This window comes from Ranitomeya variabilis, chromosome 4 (genome assembly GCF_051348905.1).
Source record: "Ranitomeya variabilis isolate aRanVar5 chromosome 4, aRanVar5.hap1, whole genome shotgun sequence".
In the NCBI taxonomy this organism is placed as follows: Eukaryota; Metazoa; Chordata; class Amphibia; order Anura; family Dendrobatidae; genus Ranitomeya; species Ranitomeya variabilis.
The window spans coordinates 448790841-448811513 of record NC_135235.1 but is presented as its reverse complement, the minus strand read 5'-3'; the positions used below and the strand labels follow the sequence as shown (position 1 = coordinate 448811513).

The window sequence follows — 20673 nt, the reverse complement described above, 5'->3', positions numbered from 1 at the left end:
GGTTCCCACCAGGAAGCATGGAGGAGGAGGTGTGATGGTGTGGGGGTGCTTTGCTGGTGACACTGTAGGGGATTTATTCAAAATTGAAGGCATACTGAACCAGCATGGCTACCACAGCATCTTGCAGCGGCATGCTATTCCATCCGGTTTGTGTTTAGTTGGACCATCATTTATTTTTCAAAAGGACGATGACCCCAAACACATCTCCAGGCTGTGTAAGGACTATTTGGCCAAGAAGGAGAGTGATATATATATATTATATGGGTATGAACCCTATGGAAAAAAATGGATCAGACGGAAAAAAAAACAGATTCGTTTTTTTGAACATTTGTCAGATTGTGCCTGATGCAAGAAACCTGATGTGTGAAAGTAGCCTGTCAAACTACTGCGAAAAAAAGAAAAGTTGCATGCAATCATTTCACGAAGTCGAAAACCTAGTTTTTTTACGTCATGACTGTCATCAGTAAGGGGCTGGTGAGCCACACTTGCTGGTAGTCGGCCCAGTTCTGGTCCCACCAGTGACGGTTCTCCGTCCTTCTCCGTCCTTCTCCGTCCTTTCTTCCCCACTCTATGTGACGGCAGATGGGAACCACGTGGGCAGAAGGAGGCCGCCCAGCGCGTTCACGAATGTGGGCGTGTTCTTGGCAATTTACTGCACGGGGGAGTGGTTTACCACTTCGTGAGGGCGGAACTGTTTCTAGGCTTCTCATTGGGTAGGTGGTGTGTTCATTTAGCCAATCGGCCGCCTCCCCGGGCTTGTTTGGATTTAAATGCCCTATAAATGCTATCCGCTGTATGGGGCACGCAGTACCTGGCTGGTCCTGTCGCGGCCATGAATCTGTCGCAGTGTCTGGATGATTTGCCCCTGGGCTCCCGCTGGCCCGCCACCCCACCGGATCTGTACAGCGAGTCCCAGCGCCTGGCACTGGAGGAGCTTCTGTCCGGGGGGCCGGAGGCGCTGCGGCTGTTCCTGCAGAAGGAGAAGGTGCCGGGCTTCCTGTCAGAGCCGGAGGTGGGGGAGATCCTGAGCGCCGCCGCCGCCGTCCAGTGCGGGGAGGACGAGGTGTCCGTGTCCGCCTCCAGGGATTGCTCCTCCGTCACTTACTACCCTGAGGTCTCGGATGTGGAGCCCCCGCTGCTGGAGCTCGGGTGGCCGGCGTTCAGCGCTGGCTCGTACCGGGGAGTCACACGGGTGGACGTGCACTTCCAGCCCGGCTTCGGGGAGACCATCTACAGCTGCAAAGAAGCCGCCAGGTCTCTCATCAAGGCCGCCAGGGAGGTGAGTGTCGTGAACCTGGTGGGCTGAGAGGATGGCACCTGGAGGTGGTGGGGGAGTAGACCCCCCAAAGAAGTGTGTGGTGCTGTAGGGTCTCTAGGACCTGGGGGCGGGGAAGGCTCAAGTAGCCGAGATCTCCAATACATGGGGAGAGTGCAGAAGACGTACAGGCCCCCCTAATAACTGGGGGGAGGGGAGTGCAGAAGAAGCGCAGGACCCCTAATAACTGGGGGGAGGGGAGTGCAGAAGAAGCACAGGACGCCTAAGGCTACGTTCACATTTGCATTGTGTGCCGCAGCGTCGGCGACGCAACGCACAACGCAAATGTGAACGCATGCACAACGCAGCGTTTTCTGACGCATGCGTCCTTTTTTTGCTTGATTTTGGACGCACCAAAAATGCAACTTGCTGCGTCCTGTACGCCCGGACGCGTACGCCGCAGGGACGCATGCGTCACAAAACGCAAGTGCGACGCATGTCCATGCGCCCCGATGTTAAATATAGGGGTGCATGATGCATGCGACGCAGCGGCGCCCGACGCTGCGTCGCACAACGCTAATGTGAACGTAGCCTTAATACCTGGGGAGGGGAGAGTGCAGCAGAAGCTCAGAACCCCTAATACCTGGGGTAAGGGAAGTGCAGAAGAAGCACTGGACCCCTAATACCTGGGGATCGGGGGGTGCAGAAGAAGCACTGGACCCCTAATACCTGGGGATCGGGGAGTGCAGAAGAAGCACTGGACCTCTATTACCTGGGGTAAGGGAAGTGCAGAAGAAGCACTGAACCTCTAATATGGTGGTGGGGGGGGGAATGCAGAAGAAGCACCTTACCTCTAATACCTGGGGTAAGGGAAGTGCAGGAGAAGCACTGAACCTCTAATAATGGGGATGGGGGGGGGGGGGAGTGCAGAGGGAGCACTGGACCTCTATACCTGGGGTAAGCGGAGTGCAGAAGAAGCTCGAGACCTCTAATATGGGGAGGGTAGAGGAGTGCAGAAGATGCACAGGACCCCTAATACCTGGGGAGGGGAGAGTGCAGAAGAAGCTCTGAATCCCTAATACCTGGGGTAAGGGAAGTGCAGAAGAAGCACTGGACGCCTAATACCTGGGGGTCGGGGGGTGCAGAAGAAGCACTGGACCCCTAATACCTGGGGATCAGGGGTGCAGAAGAAGCACTGGACCTCTAATACCTGGGGTAAGGGAAGTGCAGAAGAAGCACTGAACCTCTAATATGGTGGTGGGGGGGAATGCAGAAGAAGCACCTTACCTCTAATACCTGGGGTAAGGCTACGTTCACATTAGCGGCGGCGCCGCATGCGTCATGCGCCCCTATATTTAACATGGGGGCGCATGGACATGCGTCGCACTTGCGTTTTGCGTCGCTGCGGCGTCCGGGCGCAGAGGACGCAGCAAGTTGCATTTTTGCTGCGTCCAAAATCAATTAAAAAAAGGACGCATGCGGCGCAAAACGCAGCGTTGTGCATGCGTTTTGCTGCGTTTTTGTTTGCGTTGTGCGCTGCGGCGCCGACGCTGCGGCGCACAACGCAAATGTGAACGTAGCCTAAGGGAAGTGCAGGAGAAGCACTGAACCTCTAATACCTGGGGATCGGGGGGTGCAGAAGAAGCACTGGACCCCTAATACCTGGGGATCGGGGGGTGCAGAAGAAGCACTGGACCTCTAATACCTGGGGATCGGGGGGTGCAGAAGAAGCACTGGACCCCTAATACCTGGGGATCGGGGGGTGCAGAAGAAGCACTGGACCCCTAATACCTGGGGATCGGGGGGTGCAGAAGAAGCACTGGACCCCTAATACCTGGGGATCGGGGGGTGCAGAAGAAGCACTGGACCTCTAATACCTGGGGTAAGGGAAGTGCCGAAGAAGCACTGAACCTCTAATATGGTGGGGGGGGGGGGAATGCAGAAGACGCACCTTACCTCTAATACCTGGGGTAAGGGAAGTGCAGGAGAAGCACTGAACCTCTAATATGGGGGGGGGAGTGCAGAAGAGGCACTGAACCTCTAATACAGTGTTCCCCAACTCCAGTCCTCAAGAGCCACCAGCAGGCAGGTCATGTTTTCAGGATTTCTTTAGTATTGCACAGATGATTGAATGCTTGCCTGTTCAGGTGATGCAATTATCACCTGTGCAATACTAAGGAAATCCTGAAAACATGATCTGTTGGTGGCTCTTGAGGAGAGGAGTTGGGGAACACTGCTCTAATACATGGGGTAAGGGAATATGGGGGGGGGGTGCAGGAGAAGCACTGAACCTCTAATATGGGTGGGAGTGCAGAAGGGGCACTGGACCTCTATACATGGGGTAAGGGGAGTGCAGAAGAAGCTCGGGACCTCTAATATGGGGAGGGGAGTGCAGAAGAAGCACTGAGCCTCTAATATGGGGGGGGGGGGGGGAGTGCAGAAGAAGCACTGAACCTCTAATGGGGGTAAGGGAAGTGCAGAAGCACTGAACCTCTAATATGGGGGGGGGGGGGGAGTGCAGAAGGAGCACTGGACCTCTAATACCTGGGGATGGGGGGAGTGCAGAAGAAGCACTGGACCTCTAATATGGGGGGGGGGGGGGGGGAGTGCAGAAGCAGCACTGGATCTCTAATAACTGCCTGGGGTGAGGAGTGCAGAAGGAGCACTGGACCTCTAATATGGGGGGGGGGGGGGGGAGTGCAGAAAAAGCACTGGACCTCTAATACCTGGAGATGGGGGGAGTGCAGAAGAAGCACTGGACCTCTAATATGGGGGGGGGGGGGGGGGAGTGCAGAAGAAGCACTGGATCTCTAATAACTGCCTGGGGTGAGGAGTGCAGAAGGAGCACTGGACCTCTAATATGGGGGGGGGGGGGGGGGAGTGCAGAAGAAGCACTGGATCTCTTTGAAAAAGAAGGGGTGGGTGGCCACTGGACCTTCAAAACCAATTCCCCTCCAGTATGTCTCGAGTGTGGGAGGAGGCCCATGTAAAGAAAAAAAAAATGGTAAGAACATACAAACTCCTTGTAGATGTTGTTCTTGGTGGGATTTGAATCCAGGACCCCAGCAAAGCAACAGTGCTAACCACTGAGCCACAGTGCCGCCCCTTTAGACTAATGTTGCCTGACGCTGCCGCTGTTGACTTATTGTTGGGGGCACAAAATGTTGATCCGGCATGTCCAATTTTGGCCTGCTAATCGTGTTGCCTCTTGAGTAAAAGCTACCCAGTCATAGAAGCCATAGGAGTGCCAGCTGACACTGCTGTTGGCAAAGCTATTGTTCCCAGCCTATCTGCCATGGTGGGAATGGTTTCGGCAGTTATTCCCTTTGGGTCATGTATTCTTTGATGTAGACCTAAATGGGGAGCACTGTAATGTCATGATTTGCTAGGGTAGCTCTTCATCATATGGTGATGCTCATCTTCATTAACACTCTAGGGTGCAGTGCCATGGTAGAATGAGGCTCATCCTCCTACCACAATAACCTGTCTCCCTATCATGAAGGATTTATAACGCTCAGTACATCTATCCGGTTTGAGAACGGCATGTTATGGCTCCTACACTATGTACACTATTTCAATAAAACTTTCCTGATCATAATGCCCAACCGTCATACCTAGCAGTAACTTGGCAACCTGGGCTTTGTGGGATGGTTTCAATAGAAGTAATAACGGCTGTGATATGGTGTCAATATTAGCTATAGTCACTGAGCCAGGAATTCTCTCCACACGTTACTTTTATGAAAGGAGATCCCTAATGTCTATAAACTGTTCTCCTCTCCCACGCTATATCTGATGAGGGTACGTTACAGATCAGTTAGGAGGGACTTGGGAGTCACATCAGGGGACTTGGGAGTCACATCAGGGTTATCAATGGAACTATTAGAAAGGGCAAAACCTTTAAATAATAAAAAAAATATAAAGCCTATTTATGACTGTTTTAACAAGGCATTTACTGAATTACAAGGTTGGAGCGTTATTTTGGGCCTTGACGTATATTATGATGACGGAGTACTCGGAATAGCTTTGAAGGTGGCTTGCTATGACTCCTGTCATAAAGTCAGATATGACTAGTAAATTGGTGGCTTTCTAACTCCTTGAAAATCTGCTTAAGAATGGTTTTAAGTAATGAAGAGGAGTGCCCATATGTAGATGGACTTCATAGCTTCACTTGGCTCAAAGTAGTCCAGTTAGTTCATGGCTCAAAGTAGTCCAGTTAGTTCATGGATCACTATAGAGTCAAGGACAGGGGACAACACCCATCGCCTCATGGCAGCTCTGCCCTGATGTCTATAAACGTGTTTTTATGTGTTTCGACACTTATCTTTGGCTCCCGAACTTAGAACCTTTTGACCGGCAGATGGCACTAGCCTTAAAACCATGTTACTAACTCTTAAGGTACCGTCACACTAAGCGACGCTGCAGCGATACAGACAACGATGCCGATCGCTGCAGCGTCGCTGTTTGGTCGCTGGAGAGCTGTCACACAGACCGCTCTCCAGCGACCAACGATGCCGAGGTCCCTGGGTAACCAGGGTAAACATCGGGTTGCTAAGCGCAGGGCCGCGCTTAGTAACCCGATGTTTACCCTGGTTACCAGTGTAAAATGTAAAAAAACAAACAGTACATACTCACCTTCGCGTCCCCCGGCGTCCGCTTCCTGCACTGACTGAGTGCCGGCCCTAACAGCAGAGCGGTGACGTCACCGCTGTGCTGTGCTTTCACTTACGGCCGGCGCTCAGTCAGTGCAGGAAGCGGACAGCGAGGGACGTGTGACAGACATCAGAAGGTAAGTATGTAGTGTTTGTTTTTTTTACACTGGTAACCAGGGTAAACATCGGGTTACTAAGCGCGGCCCTGCGCTTAGTAACCCGATATTTACCCTGGTTACCATTGTAAAACATCGCTGGTATCGTTGCTTTTGCTGTCAAACACGACGATACACGGGATCTGACGACCAAATAAAGTTCTGAACTTTAATCAACGACCAGCAATATCACAGCAGGATCCTGATCGCTGCTGTGTGTCAAACACAACGATATTGCTATCCAGGACGCTGCAACGTCACGGATCGCTAGCGATATCGTTTAGTGTGAAGGTACGTTTAGAATCCATTAGAAAGTTTTGAGTGTTTTGCAAGCTAAACTAAATTGTATTCTTCTTGCATCTGAGATTTCCCTATACACATTTGTCCAAACTCGGTGGGTCTAGTTAACCATCTGTATGCTGCCCTCTTTCCTCCCATTGAGAGACCTATACAGATGCATCTCACAAAGTTAGAATATGATCAAAAAGTTAATTTACTTCAGTTCTTCAGTACGAAAAGTGAAACTCATTATATAAAGTCATTAGAAACAGTGATCTATTTCAAGTGTTTATTTCGGTTAATGTTGATGATTATGGCTTACAGCCAATGAAAACCCAAAAGTCATTATCTCAGTAAATTAGAAAACTTTAGAATATCAGCTTGAAAAAAAAATATCTTAAAATCTGAAATGTTGGTCTACTGAAATATACAGTAAATGCGCTCAATACTTGGTCGGGGCTCCTTTTGCATCAATGCGGCGTGGCATGGAGGCGATCAGCCTGTGGCACTGCTGAGGTGTTATGGAAGCCCAGGTTGCTTTGATAGCAGTCTTCAGCTCATCTACATTGTTGGGTCTGGTGTCTCTCATCTTCCTCTTAAAGAGGCAAATGCACATGTGTATAAGGAAGCCAGAGGTAGTTGTTAGCCATTGGCAGAATGTAAAATTGGCCATCAAACATATGTGCTCATTTAGTGACCAAATCTCTTAAGGTTTCCTATCTGAAAAGAGAGCCTGTGGATATACTATGTCACCAGCGCATAGAGAAGGCAGGGACTGGGTTTTTTTTTTTTTTGTCTTGAGAATATGGGGCCCTGATGCGCACCATAGTCGGAATTTCCAATCACTTGTATGGAAATTCGTAGCACCTCTCCATTGACATTGGTGTGTAATAGATGTTGGTTCCATTGGTAGGACTCGAATCTACTATACATTTATGGAATGTACAATGAATATGGCAAAAGTGTACAAGATGGGAATACTCCCCTTTTAATTTTTCATTATCTTGGGAGTTGATATGTCCCTAGAAATAGATCCATTGTGTAAGAGGTTGTCACTCTCCTCCCCCATTCAACCTATACATTCAGAAAATTAAATGTCAACCGAGGCCCCTTCTCCATAACTTATGGAAATGCTTTAGGCTGTTGTGTTAAATACCTGTCCTGTTAACTCAATATCAACTAAATGGTTTACGTAGCATCAGCATTAGTGGAGCCCTCGAGGGTTTGCTGATTCAGCTGGGAATCTTACTTTCTACAAGTCCTCAATTTATCCTGTGTCTTAACTTGCTCACCCCCACAAACACACACCTTGCAAAATTGTGCATGTGATGCATTCCTTCTGCTCACCTGTCCCCTTGAATATGTTGCCTCGATCTGGCTACTTGGACTAATACATGATGCTTATATGTCAAAAGAAATGGCATGGATAAACCGTTAAAAAAAAAAAAAAAAAAAAAAAAATTATAGCGCCAACATATTCTGTAATTATCTCACAACTTGGAGGGTACACACTAAATCATACATTACACAGCAACACTTTATTCAACAAATCAACTAATAAGAATGGCCCTTCTCACAAGAGCTTACAGTTTTGGCTACAGGACAAGGCTGGATAAGCCAGTCACCCTGCAGGACTTGTGTATGCACAAATATGGAGTGGCAGGTTTACAGTTCGGATGAAGGGATTAGGTGAATATAGTGGCATTGGGTTGATCTCCAACAATTTACATTTCAGCAAGGCTTATCATATTTTGTAACCTAATTATCTGGGGTAGAGCAATCCAGTGAACTGATGTAGCATAAGAAGAGTATTTATTGTTGGTCTCTGATCTTTGGCAGAATGGAGAGAACTGCTAGGATGCTGGATGGAGTTGGTATTGAATGGTTGAGCTCTTTGTGAGTTAGAGTAGGAAGTGTAAGATGTACCATATTTTTCGGACTATAAGACGCACCGTACCATAAGACGCACCCCAAATTTGGGGTGAAAATTGCAGAAATTTTTTTTTTTATAAGATGGGGGTCCGTCTTATTGTCAGAATTTAAGATCTCTTACCTGAGGGCAGCCAGTGGCAGAGCAGGGTCACAGGAGGCATGGTGGTGGCAGAGGTGAGGTGATGCTGAGGTGCGGTGGGCGGAACGGCGTGCACCTGAGCAGGGTCCCATCCTGCTTAGGTGGGCAACACCATGGCCTGGTGTCCATGGGGAGGTTGCGGCAGTGCTGTGGCGGCGGCAGATGTGCGGTCACTTCCTCAGGTGGCGGTGGCCAGGGTCCCTTCCACATTTGAGGTGACGCCACGGCAGTATTGAAGGAGAGCAGCAGAGCTGGGTGAGTCACGGTTTTCCCGGTGGCGGCAGGCTTACCGGCATTGTGGCGGCGACAGAGGTGCGGGGATGATGTGGCGCGGTGACCGGTATGGCGTGAGCAGGGTCCCGTCCACATTTGAGGTGAATCCGCGGCCCGGTATTGAAGGAGAGCAGCAGAGCTGGGTGAGTTACGGTTTTCCCGGTGGCGGTGGCCATCTTTCTGAGGCCGCGCGTGCGCAGATTCAGTACTCTGCTTCCCAGGGCTTCAGGAAAATGGCCGTGCGTGCGCAGATGGAGATTGCGGCGGCCATTTTCCTGAAGCCGAGATCTCAATCTGCAAACTCTGCTTCAGGAAAATGGCCGCCGCGATCTCCATCTGCGCACATGCGGCCTTTTTCCTGAAGCCCCAGGAAGCAGAAAACTCAATCTGCGCACGCGCGGCCTCAGGAAGATGGCCGCCGCCACCGGGAAAACCGTAACTCACCCAGCTCTGCTGCTCTCCTTCAATACCGGGGACGCGGATTCACCTCAAATGTGGACGGGACCCTGCTCACGCCATACCGGTCACCGCGCCACATCATCCCTGCACCTCTGTCGCCGCCACAATGCCGGTAAGCCTGCGTTCCAACTATAAGACGCACCCCCCATTTTCCTCACAATTTTTTTGGGGAAAAAGTGCGTCTTATAGTCGGAAAAATACGGTATTCTAAAATGAATTTACCACCAGTGCAGTGAATGGCTCAGGGTTCAGGCATTGGGGTACCAGTTAGATGGAATTACCTAGCTGCTACCTTGTGGAGAGCTTTTTGAGAAGACCACTTTTCTGGCTTGGATTCATGATGATTTCTAGTTCCTGATGTCTAGAGAAATGGATTTTTTGACGTCCGTGTGCATATATCTAAAGTGATGGGCATGCAAGTCTGCAGTCATTCTGTGTGTGACTGCAGACTTTTGAATCCTCCCAGAGCACGGTGAGGATTTGCCATTCAATGCCTCAGGAATGGTGGTCAGTTATGCGATATGCATACTCCCGGCCAGAACCCATCTAGTGGGTGCAGCTTCGCTCGATACACTTGTATTGAGCAAGGCAGTGCCCACTAGACAGTTTCTACATGGGAGTATGCATATCACATACCTGACTGCTGTTCCCGGGGCAGAGAATAGTAAACCCTCGCAGCAGCCAGTGCGTGTGCTTGGAGGATTCAAAATTCTGCATTAACACAGTGACTGCAGACTTTTCATGTTAGACGGACAACCCCTTTAAGCTGGCCATACACATTAGATGGCTATTTAGATAGCTGAGCGCTCCTGTGTTCTCTATGATAAAGCTGCCAATGGACATGTCGGCCAGTGGCTCATTTTGGCAGTTCAAAATTGGATGTGCATGATTGACAAATCTCTTTGCCAACCAGTTGGCTGGTGCCGAAATACACATTAGGCCGTCGGCCGAACCAATTGATATCTGCAGATTCAGTCGAATCTGTATGGGGCCTTTGGAGTTGGCAGTCACTGGTGATTTCACGAGAAGTTGTGTAATTGCTGATAGTTCGGTAGAGGCATAGAGAAACAAGTAGACCGAACACTGAATCCTGAGGAAACTCAACAGCGAGGGGTAAAGGAGAGGAAGTAAAGTTGGCAAGTTATACATTGAACAAAGAAGCTAAAAAAAAACAAGAAATCAGTGTCCTTAAACAGAACTTGAGTCGATTCATACTGCCCGAACTACAGTCCACCTGAATCATACATTGGTTGTGTTATTGTAGCTGCGTATTGTTCTACTTTGAAACGCTGTGGTATTTCAGAGGAAACTTATTTAAAAGCTGACTGAGGACTATTCGTTCCTGGCAACCTCTCCCCGCTCACCTAGACTTGCAGATCTCTTCCTATGCACACAAAAGGGAGAAAGCTGTCAGTCTGGGTACTGCCTCGGACCTGTCCCCAGCTTTGCAAACAGGTTTTCTCTGAAATGCTGCAACAATTCAGAGCGAAACATATAGAGCTCTAAAAAACTATATGGAGAAAAACACTTTATCTAAAAAAAAAAACTAATTAAAGCTGCCAAAAAGGAAACAGAAAGCACATTGCTAAGGAGAAAAACTAATCCCAAACTGTTCTTCAACTATATAAATAATAAAAGAATCAAAAGAGAAAATGTAGGCCCCCCCCCCCCCCTTAAAAAAAAAAAAAAATTGAGGAAAGAATGGTTGTAGATGACGAGGAAAAAGCTAATATATTAAACACCTTCTTCTCCATGGTATTCACGGTGGAAAATAAAATGCTAGGTGAAATGCCGAGAGACAAAGAAAAACCTATATTAAGGGTCACCAAATTAACCCTAGAAGAGATGCGAAACCGGTTAAATAAGATTAAAATAGATGAATCTCTGGGTCCGGATGGCATACACCCACGAGTACTAAGAAAACTAAGTAATGTAATAGACAAACCATTATTTCTTATATTTAGGGACTCTATAGCGACGGGGTCTGTTCCACAGGACTGGCGCATAGCAAATGTGGTGCCAATATTCAAAAAGGGCTCTAAAAGTGAACCTGGAAATTATAGGCCAGTAAGTCTAACCTCCTGTCAAACCAATCTAATCAGTTCTTATGAAGAGGTATGCTATAGACTGGACCAAGGTGAGTCATTGGAAAAATCAAGATATACCACGCCCAAAGTGTTTGATACCATGCCAAACAAGAGTTGGTACACAAAATAAGAATGCTGGGTCTGGGGGAAAATGTGTGTAAATGAGTGAGTAACTGGCTTGGTGATTAAAAAGCAGAGGGTGGTTATAAATGGTATATTCTCTAACTAACTGGGTCGCTGTCACCAGTGGGGTACCGCAGGGGTCGGGGTTGGGGCCTATTCTCTTCAACATATTTATTAACGATCTGGTAGAAGGTTTACACAGTAAAATATCGATATTTGCAGATGGTACAAAACTATGTAAAGCAGTCAATACAAGAGAAGATAATATTCTGCTACAGATGGATCTAGATAAGTTGGAAACTTGGACCGAAAGGTGGCAGATGTGGTTATACACATGGGAAGAAGGAATCAATATCACCATTACACACTGAATGGGAAACCACTGGGTAAATCTGACAGGGAGAAGGACTTGGGGATCCTAGTTAATGATAAATTTACTTGGAGCAGCTCGTGCCAGGCAGCGGCTGCCAAGGCAAACCGGATCATGGGGTGCATTTAAGAGGTCTGGATACACTTGATGAGAGCACTATACTGCCTCTGTACAAATGTCTGGTTAGACCGCACATGGAGTACTGTGTACAGTTTTGGGCACCGGTGCTCAGGAAGGATATAATGGAACTAGAGCGAGTACAAAGGAGGTCAAAGAAATTAATAGAGGATGGGGGGACTACAATATCCAGAGAGATTAGCAAAATTAGGATTATTTAGTCTAGAAAAAAGTATAGGTATATAAGGGGACAATACAAACATCTCTCTGAGGATCTGTTTATACCAAGGAAGGTGACGGTCACAAGGGGGCATTCTCTGCGTGTGGAGATTTTCCACCAACATAGAAGAGGATTCTTTACTGTTAGAGCAATGAGAATCTGGAATTCCTTGCCTGAGGTGGTGATGGCGAACTCAGTCGAGGGGTTCAAGAGAGGCCTGGATGTTTTCCTGGAGTGTAACAATATTGTGTCTTACAGTTATTAGGTTCTTTAGAAGGACGCAGATCTGGGGATTTATTCTGACAGAATATAGGCTGAACAAGATGGACAAATGTCGTGGGTTTTTTTTTTTTTTTAATTTGGCCTTGCTAACTGTTACTATGTATGTTAACGAAGCTGGTCTCTGGTTCCTCCTGTCTGTGATTCTGGGTGGAAGCATACTGGGCAGGAGTTGGTGGTCCACAGTATTAAATGATTCAATTGATACAGAAGAAAATTAATAAAGAGTAGTTGTCATTAAAGGGATTTTCCGATCCAAATCAAGTCTGTAGTCAAGCTGTGTGACTGCAGACTTATAAATTCCCCCAGTGCTCGCACCGTGTACTGTGGGAATTTGCCGGTTTCCAACCCAGGACCGGAGGATATGTATGAGCTATACATACTCCCGGCCAGTGGGCACATCTAGTGATGCATCTGGCAAGTGGGTGTGTCTGACTAGAGGCGCCATCAGGCCTGGAGAATATAGATCATACAAATGCTCCAGTCCTGGATCGGAAAATGGCGAATACCTGCAGCACACAGTGACTTTAGACGTATTAATTTGGACTTGACAGCCCATTTAAATTTAGCTGTTAAGAGCCCATTTAACACTGCCAGTAGGACAGTTTCTATAGAGTATGAAAACCAGAATTTAAGGGTGAGAAGGGCACTGAAAAGAGATGGCTAATTGGGGAAAAGAATCTCATAGTTTTATTTTTTTTTTTTTGGGGGGGGGGGGGAGTAGAGACAGAGGGAAGAGTTTCATTTTACTCAGAGGTCCTGTCACCGGGTCAGATGTCCAGTTTTTGTGCTTCCCGTATCACTTTCTCTCTCTCTATTAAAATAAGAAAAGGGGTAATTAGTGTTGAGCATTCCGATACTGCAAGTATCGGGTATCGGCCGATATTTGCTGTATCGGAATTCCGATACCGAGATCCGATACTTTTGTGGTATCGGTATCGAAACAACATTAATGTAAAAATGTGTAAAAGAGAATTAAAATAAAAAATATTGCTATACTCACCTCTCCGACGCAGCCTGCACCTTACCGAGGGAAGCGGCAGCGTTCTTTGTTTAAAATTCGCGCTTTTCTTTCCTTACGTGAAGTCCCGGCTTTGTGATTGGTTGCGTCGCAGTCACATGGGCGACGCAACCAATTACAGCAAGCCGTGACGTAATTTCAGGTCCTTAAGGATTTTAAAATTACGTCCCGGCTTTGTGATTGGTTGCGTCGCAGTCACATGGGCGACGCAACCAATTACAGCAAGCCGTGACGTAATTTCAGGTCCTTAAGGATTTTAAAATTACGTCCCGGCTTTGTGATTGGTTGCGTCGCAGTCACATGGGCGACGCAACCAATTACAGCAAGCCGTGACGTAATTTCAGGTCCTTAAGGATTTTAAAATTACGTCCCGGCTTTGTGATTGGTTGCGTCGCAGTCACATGGGCGACGCAACCAATCACAAGCCGTGACGTCACGGGAGGCTGGACACGCGCGCATTTTAAAATGCGCGCTTGTCCAGCCTCCCGGCTTGTGATTGGTTGATCGCGAAGCAAAAAAGGTGACCCCCTGACGAAGGAAGGAATCCGAAACGCGCGTAGGGGTGCGTGGATTCAGGACACGGCCATTTACCAGGTATTAGCCTATAAATTTGATAGTCCTCCCAGGATCGCTTTGCACATTATGCGATAGCGTTCTTTGCTTATTTTGCACATTTGGCTGTTCTATATTGGCTCGCTTTGCACATTATGCGATAGCGTTTTTTGCTTACTTTGCACATTTGGCTACTTTACATTGGCTGATTTTTGGCCATAACACTTTTGCACTTTTTGTATGCCACTTTTTAGCACAGAATTGTGAGTACTGTTACACTGTTACACCTTTTTGCTATTTGCAACTCCAACTTATTATAGGGTATTCCTTTGGGGTTTTTATATATGAATTTTAGCACATTTTTGCACTTTAGTTCATTCCTATATACAAGCAGTGAGAATTAGGGAGTATCAGTTTAATTGGCCGGCATAATATATGCTATCATCTTTGTCCTGTATTGAAATATTGATTTTAAGTATTTTAATCTGTTATTGTCAGAATATATTGAATAAAACATTATTTTTAAACATAGTCCCTTGTTCTGGTGCTCTCTGGTTATCCGTAATTAGGTGTCTGGGTTTTTGTCTCCACTAGGTGGCGGTGGCCACTCATTTACACAGTATACCAAGTATTGATTAAATATAGACACTGTGGTGAATATAGAAGATTTTATTCCCTGTATTTATGGTATAACTGTGTTCTAACTACAACATTAATATGGATCCCAGGGCCTGAAGGAGAGTTTCCTCTCCTTCAGACCCTGAGAACCATCAGGAATACCGTCCGATACTTGAGTCCCATTGACTTGTATCGGTATCGAATTGGATCCGATACTTTGCCGGTATCGGCCGATACTTTCCGATACCGATACTTTCAAGTATCGGACGGTATCGCTCAACACTAGTAATAATCTGATACGTTCCTTTTTATTTACTGGTAATTTTGATGGCCTTAAATAGGGCATTGAGCAAAGTACTCTACAGAGTAGATGGCCCCATGTTTGGCTCAATTAAAATAAAAAAGCTTATACTCCCCTTCCGTGGTGGTGCCATTCCAACTGTCTCTCATTGCCAGGGCTCAGTTGAAGCTATGACATGTGAGCCCTGCTTCCAATCGGCTGTGGCATCACTGTTCCCGCCTTCAGACATTATTATTATTGCGCCATTTATTCTATCTCGCTTTACATATGAAAAAGGGGCATACATAGACGAGCAATACAAGACGTACAGAAGGAGAGGACATATAAGCAATCAAATGAATGTCAGAGCTGCTGCTGACTATTCATCCGATTAACTATGTATACGTCTGAAGATGGGGACAGATGCCAGTGGTGATTGTGCGCAGGTCTCGCGTATTATAACCTCACATGAGCCCCGAGAATGCGAATGCCAATAGCACGGGAGGTGAGTATAAGCTGTTTTTTTTTTTTTTTTTTTTTGTGTTTTTTTTTTAAATTTATTTATTTATTTTTTTATTGGGGACAAACATGGGGAATGAGAAGGGGTTGTCCAAGTAGTGGACAGTTACTTATTTAAAGGATGGTGTCATCTAAGTGATAGACTGGACGGAATAGAGTTAGTAGGGCAGGATGAAAAAAAGACTGGATACTTCTGTAATGTTTGAGGTAAGGGGATTAATACTACTTACAGAATGATAGCTAAAATTGATAGGATCTCACATGAAATTAGCTTTAAACTTCCTTAGTCCTAAAGTGCAGGTGCCTATCTCAGATCTAAGTGGTGAAGACCTAGACCCTTATTTCAAAAAATCATTTTGGATGTTCAGATGGTAAAAAGGGCATTGGTGACGTGGGCTTCTTTAGAGAAAGCTTGGTGAAGGGCAGGGTTATGTGCATAAACTTCTATGAAATCTGCTGACAATTTATTACTCCCACATCTAGGGCATTACTAATGAAGAACATGAGTGTGAGGTGTGCCATATTTTTATCCATCTATTTTGGGAGGATCGCTATGTAGAGAGTTCTGTTTTATTGTGGGCACTTTCACTATAATACTAGGAACAATTTAACAAGGATGAAGTTTAGCAAGTTATGCAGTATGTTTGATTGAAAAATATGTTTAGTGAAAGGATCTTGCTTAGTCAAGTTTATCCACAGGCCAATTTGAGAACCAATTGTCCTTTAAACAGGATTTATGGTTTTGTTGTGAAAAAAAAAAAAAATAAGAGGCAGCCCTTTAACAAATAAACAAATCCTAAGTTATTCCCCATGCAATGTTTCAACTGTATTGGCAATTTTCAAGGTGTTGGATAAATGCTGAAACATTGCATAGAGAATAAATGTTTTTTTCTTTTTACAAATAACCAGTTGGTCAAGTTCTGTCGGCTTGCACCAGTATTGTGTTTTACACTATTGGTTATGTTGTTAATTAACTATAATGTGAAATTGACATGTATTTGACTCCACAGGTGATTGCAGTAGTCATGGATGCCTTTACAGATAATGACATCTTCCGTGATATTCATGAAGTTTGCCGAAAACGCAGAGTTCCAGTCTACATCTTGTTGGATGAAGCTCAGCTGCCACACTTTCTTACTATGTGCCAGAATCTTGGCGTTTCCATAGAAAGTGAACAGGTATAGTCACAAGATTATCTTATCTTATCCCTTTATTATATATTTGTAGTTCTGTCTAAAACTAATTTATGTTCTGTCTTTTCAGCTTATGAGGGTTCGTACATTAACTGGTAATAACTATTACACCAGGTCTGGTGCCAAGATTGTTGGAAAGGCTCGTGAGAAGTTTTTGCTTGTGGATGGGTTGAAGGTTGCTACTGGAAGTTATAGGTGCGCTATTTATACTGTATAAGGCAAAGTAGTAAAGATTAAATTATAATGGCCGAGTTTAGTTCATGTATTGTGGTATGTTGTAGATACTGAAATGCATATGATCTGACACGGTTTCCCTTCTGTCTTCGTAGCTTCACTTGGATGGATGGGAAGCTCAACAGCAGTAATATGGTCACATTAACTGGACAAGTGGTAGAGAAATTTGACCTCCAGTTTAGGGTCCTCTATGCTCAGTCTAAACCAATCAATACAAAGCTTATTTCCAGCATCCGAAACCAATCAAAATCAGTGGCCAAGATGACATGTAACCTAGCAGCTCCGAGAAATACATTATTGAGCACTCTTCTGCATTTGGAGATGGCAAAGGTCTCTAGCACTCCAAAGAGAATTATTACTGAACCTAAACCGATATGGGATAAAAACCGTGATTCATCTATGAAAGCCAGTGCTTTTGATGATGATCTGATGCAGAATTGTGAAATAATTTCTGGCCTCAAAGAGACTCAGAGTGTAGCCACTCAGACAGAGCCATGTGTTGGTTTGAGGACTGTAGAAGTAGTGAATGCAACTACTCAAACAAATGTTTCTACCTCAACAGCTGGAACACAAACTGCTGTTCTGGCGAGGGTAGCATCTACTCAAACCATGGTACTATCAAGGTCTACAACTACACAAACAGCAAGTGCCTCAGGAACTTCAGCTGGTTCTACTCAAACCACATCCAACTCTTCAACATCAAGGTTGTCATCCTCTTCTTTCACATCCTTGTCCACTTCATCTTCTGCATCAAGCACTGGTTCCAGTACTTCAGGTCGCTCCTTCGACATCACAGGCAGTAACCTAAATCTTTCAGACTATCCAATGCGAGATTCTTTCCAGAAACTTACAAAGGAGCGTCAATATCATTATACTTCTATAAGGTCCAAATTGGACCACATGGTATCCATTCTTTCGAGGAGAAGCCGCTTGGCAAACACATTCATGACCTGTGAACCTACTCGTTATGGCTTACAAAGAAGTGTTATGCACAATAGTATGTTTAACCTCCGTGATGGTGTTCGCTTTACTCACAATATTTGAGGCCAATGGGGCACTCTGCTATGAGGCATATATCTCTTTCCACTGTGGGTGGAAAATAGATGAATAGGATGTTGATAGTTTCTTGGACTGATGTTCTTTGTGCTCACTACTTAAGTATCTGCTGTACATTTAGCACTTTAGTTCTATGCAACTACTTTAACGATACTAAAACGGAGTACGAATACTTAAACATGTAACACTACTGCCTCTCTTGCCTACGTTCCTTAGGTAATGTTTACCATTGTTACTAAAGAACTTTATTTATATATAGTGAGAACTGCTGATATTTACGTGCGTAGAGATATTTTTTTTTTATCCTATAACTCATGGGAAGAAAAGATATTAAGGTATGTGCCGTTGTAGCCTACAGCCATGGATGGCTGATACTTGGCCTCCCAGAAAAGCAAACATGACACTCGATCTCCTGAGGCACAATGTGGAGCAGGTTTGGACTTTCCACAATTCCAGAATGCAGTTTTCTTCACCTGCTCCTACCACTTCCTGGAAACTGATTCACACCTGCCATGTCTTTTGTAAGATATATTTGTAACGTATCCATTTTCCTGATTCTACTGGCAAATTAATGCTTCTTTACCTGAGTTATACAAAGCCATGATCTTTCAATAGTTTAAAAAGCAACCGGCAAAGGAGCTATGTGTTACAGAAATCTGATACTTCCCAAGGAAGTTTGTGAGAGCCATCCCGTTCTATAAGAGGGATCATTTAAAAAAGTGATAGTGTTGGTGGTAAAGCACTTGTACCTGAAAGCTTGCAGTACATAACAAAATATTTAGCAACAATAATCCCCCAAAAAAGGAATAAAGTTCAGTTTAAAAATATATAAATTTCTAGCACTGCAATATTGTACAAAGATGCTTCATTTGAAAACCTCTGCATCTAATCTTGTTTCTAGCACCAAGAATAAAGCCAAAACGCACTTATCTGACACCTTCGGATGTCAACCTCTACAAACTTTTTATTTTTTAAGTAACTCCTAAGCACTGTCTACATTTGTAAAGAGGCTTTTATGCTCAATTTTTCTTTCAGAAATTAGCCCTGATGCCAATATGTAGGGAACAAAGATGAACTAGAACATTTATTGCATAGAGTTGGCAATGCCCACTGGACTCAAAGCTTGCAGCTTCACAAAAGCCTTGCAGAGAAAACGGGTTGTAAAATAAAATAATTGGCAGTGGAACTTCTGCAATTCCATGAATATCCATCTAAAATATTTGTATTCCTTTTACAAAAGGTGCACCTTATTTTATGTTTTTAATAGATGTTTAGAGCTGACCCACAATGTTTAAGTACAAGTCAATACTTACACTCCAGTAAAGATTCTGAACAGAAGTTTGTGAAAGTTTTATGTGCAGATATAAACTTGTTAAATAACTGTTTACAGTCGCGATTATCTTTATAATGCACTTTGTTCTTTGAGTCTATCCTTTGTACTTTGTATTGTGCTTGATTTGGATGCCTCTGTTTTTATAACTATAGGAAAGGGGTGGAGGATTGCTTTGAATTTTAAAAAAAATATGTATGAACTGTTGGTTTGAGGGGAAAATGAGTATTATTTTGCATGCTCTTTGGTGATGGTACTTGCAGCACTGTCATGCATGTTGGTATGACTGAAATTATTTTTTCAAGCTGTAAACTATGGAAATAATAAAACTAAATGTTTTGTGTCATTAATCGGTTGTGTATGTGAGAGGAAAGTTGGTAAGATGTAGTAGGGATATCTGTCTAAATAATTAATAAAAGTATAAATATCTTTACCTTTTTTATAATGCAAAAGCTGGTCAGAGGTCAGTCCTACTTATCCACCAAGCTGGGCACCCAAGGATTTGCAGAAGACATTAGTCTAATAAAGTCCACATTTTCAACCGAACACCTCAATATAGCTGCCCGAGACAGATTAAATAGGCATTCATTGTTGTTCTTGGGAAGATCTACTGATGGCCCTGGCAAACCCTAGCAGCTGAAAAAAATTAGCTGCCCATTATGCGCACTGATCTGGCATCAGTCGAACATCCCTTTGCTGGATATTAGCTACTCACAAGTGGAACCCTTACAAGATCCAGCTGCTGCAGCATCTCAACGAGGATGACCCAGATAGGCACGCTGAATTTGCAGAATGGGCAAAACAAAAATTGGAACAGGACCCTCAGTTTAAACAGAACACTATGTTCAGTGATGAGGCAAACTTTTTTTGGGTGGGCCATTTATATCGATACACCTAAATAACATGGGGATGGTGGCAGTTTTCTTGCGTAGGGTGTCTTGCATTGAAATCTGCTGCAATGACCCAGGTACTGCTTTCACCAGACATCAACACAATTTCAGTTACATTAAAATCAAGCACACCACTGTTTTTCTTGTGAAATTCTTAAGTGTGATGTGTCACATGACCCTCTTCCCATTGGAAAAAATAAAGTTGGATCCAAAATGGCCGACTTCAAAATGGCCACCATAGTCACCACCCATATACTAATATGCCACAAACAGGAAGTTGATATCACCAACCATTCCCATTTTATTTAGGTGTATTAATATACATGGCCCACCCTGTATAGGAACCCATATCCACATGAGCCTAAATTGGCCAAACCTATCCATATTGGTGGGATCAGCTGACAGTCTATGCCTGCGGACCTCCCAAGGGCCACTTCTTCAGTTTAAAGCCTCTTAAGAACATTCTTGTAGATGGGAGAAATTTGTGACAGCTGAATGAGTGCACAGCCATCAGCTATTGTATGAGTATGGGCCATCTTGAGGCCACATTCACACATCTGTGTGCCACTGTCTGTGTACGGATTATGAAGCATGGAATGGGTGCAGGTCTCCCAATCCTAACTCAATAGCCTTGTAGGCATAT

At 45.0% G+C, this 20673-nt stretch overlaps 1 protein-coding gene across 1 annotated transcript; it reads left to right on the top strand.

Moving 5' to 3' along the window:
* Window positions 1–794: 794 nt before the first annotated feature.
* FAM83D (family with sequence similarity 83 member D) lies at window positions 795–19490 on the top strand. Its single transcript, XM_077251525.1, has 4 exons — window positions 795–1279; window positions 16338–16505; window positions 16591–16715; window positions 16850–19490. Exons 1-4 carry the CDS (start codon window positions 833–835, stop codon window positions 17796–17798), a joined length of 1689 nt encoding a protein of 562 aa, XP_077107640.1. The 5' UTR covers window positions 795–832; the 3' UTR covers window positions 17799–19490.
* Window positions 19491–20673: the final 1183 nt, after the last annotated feature.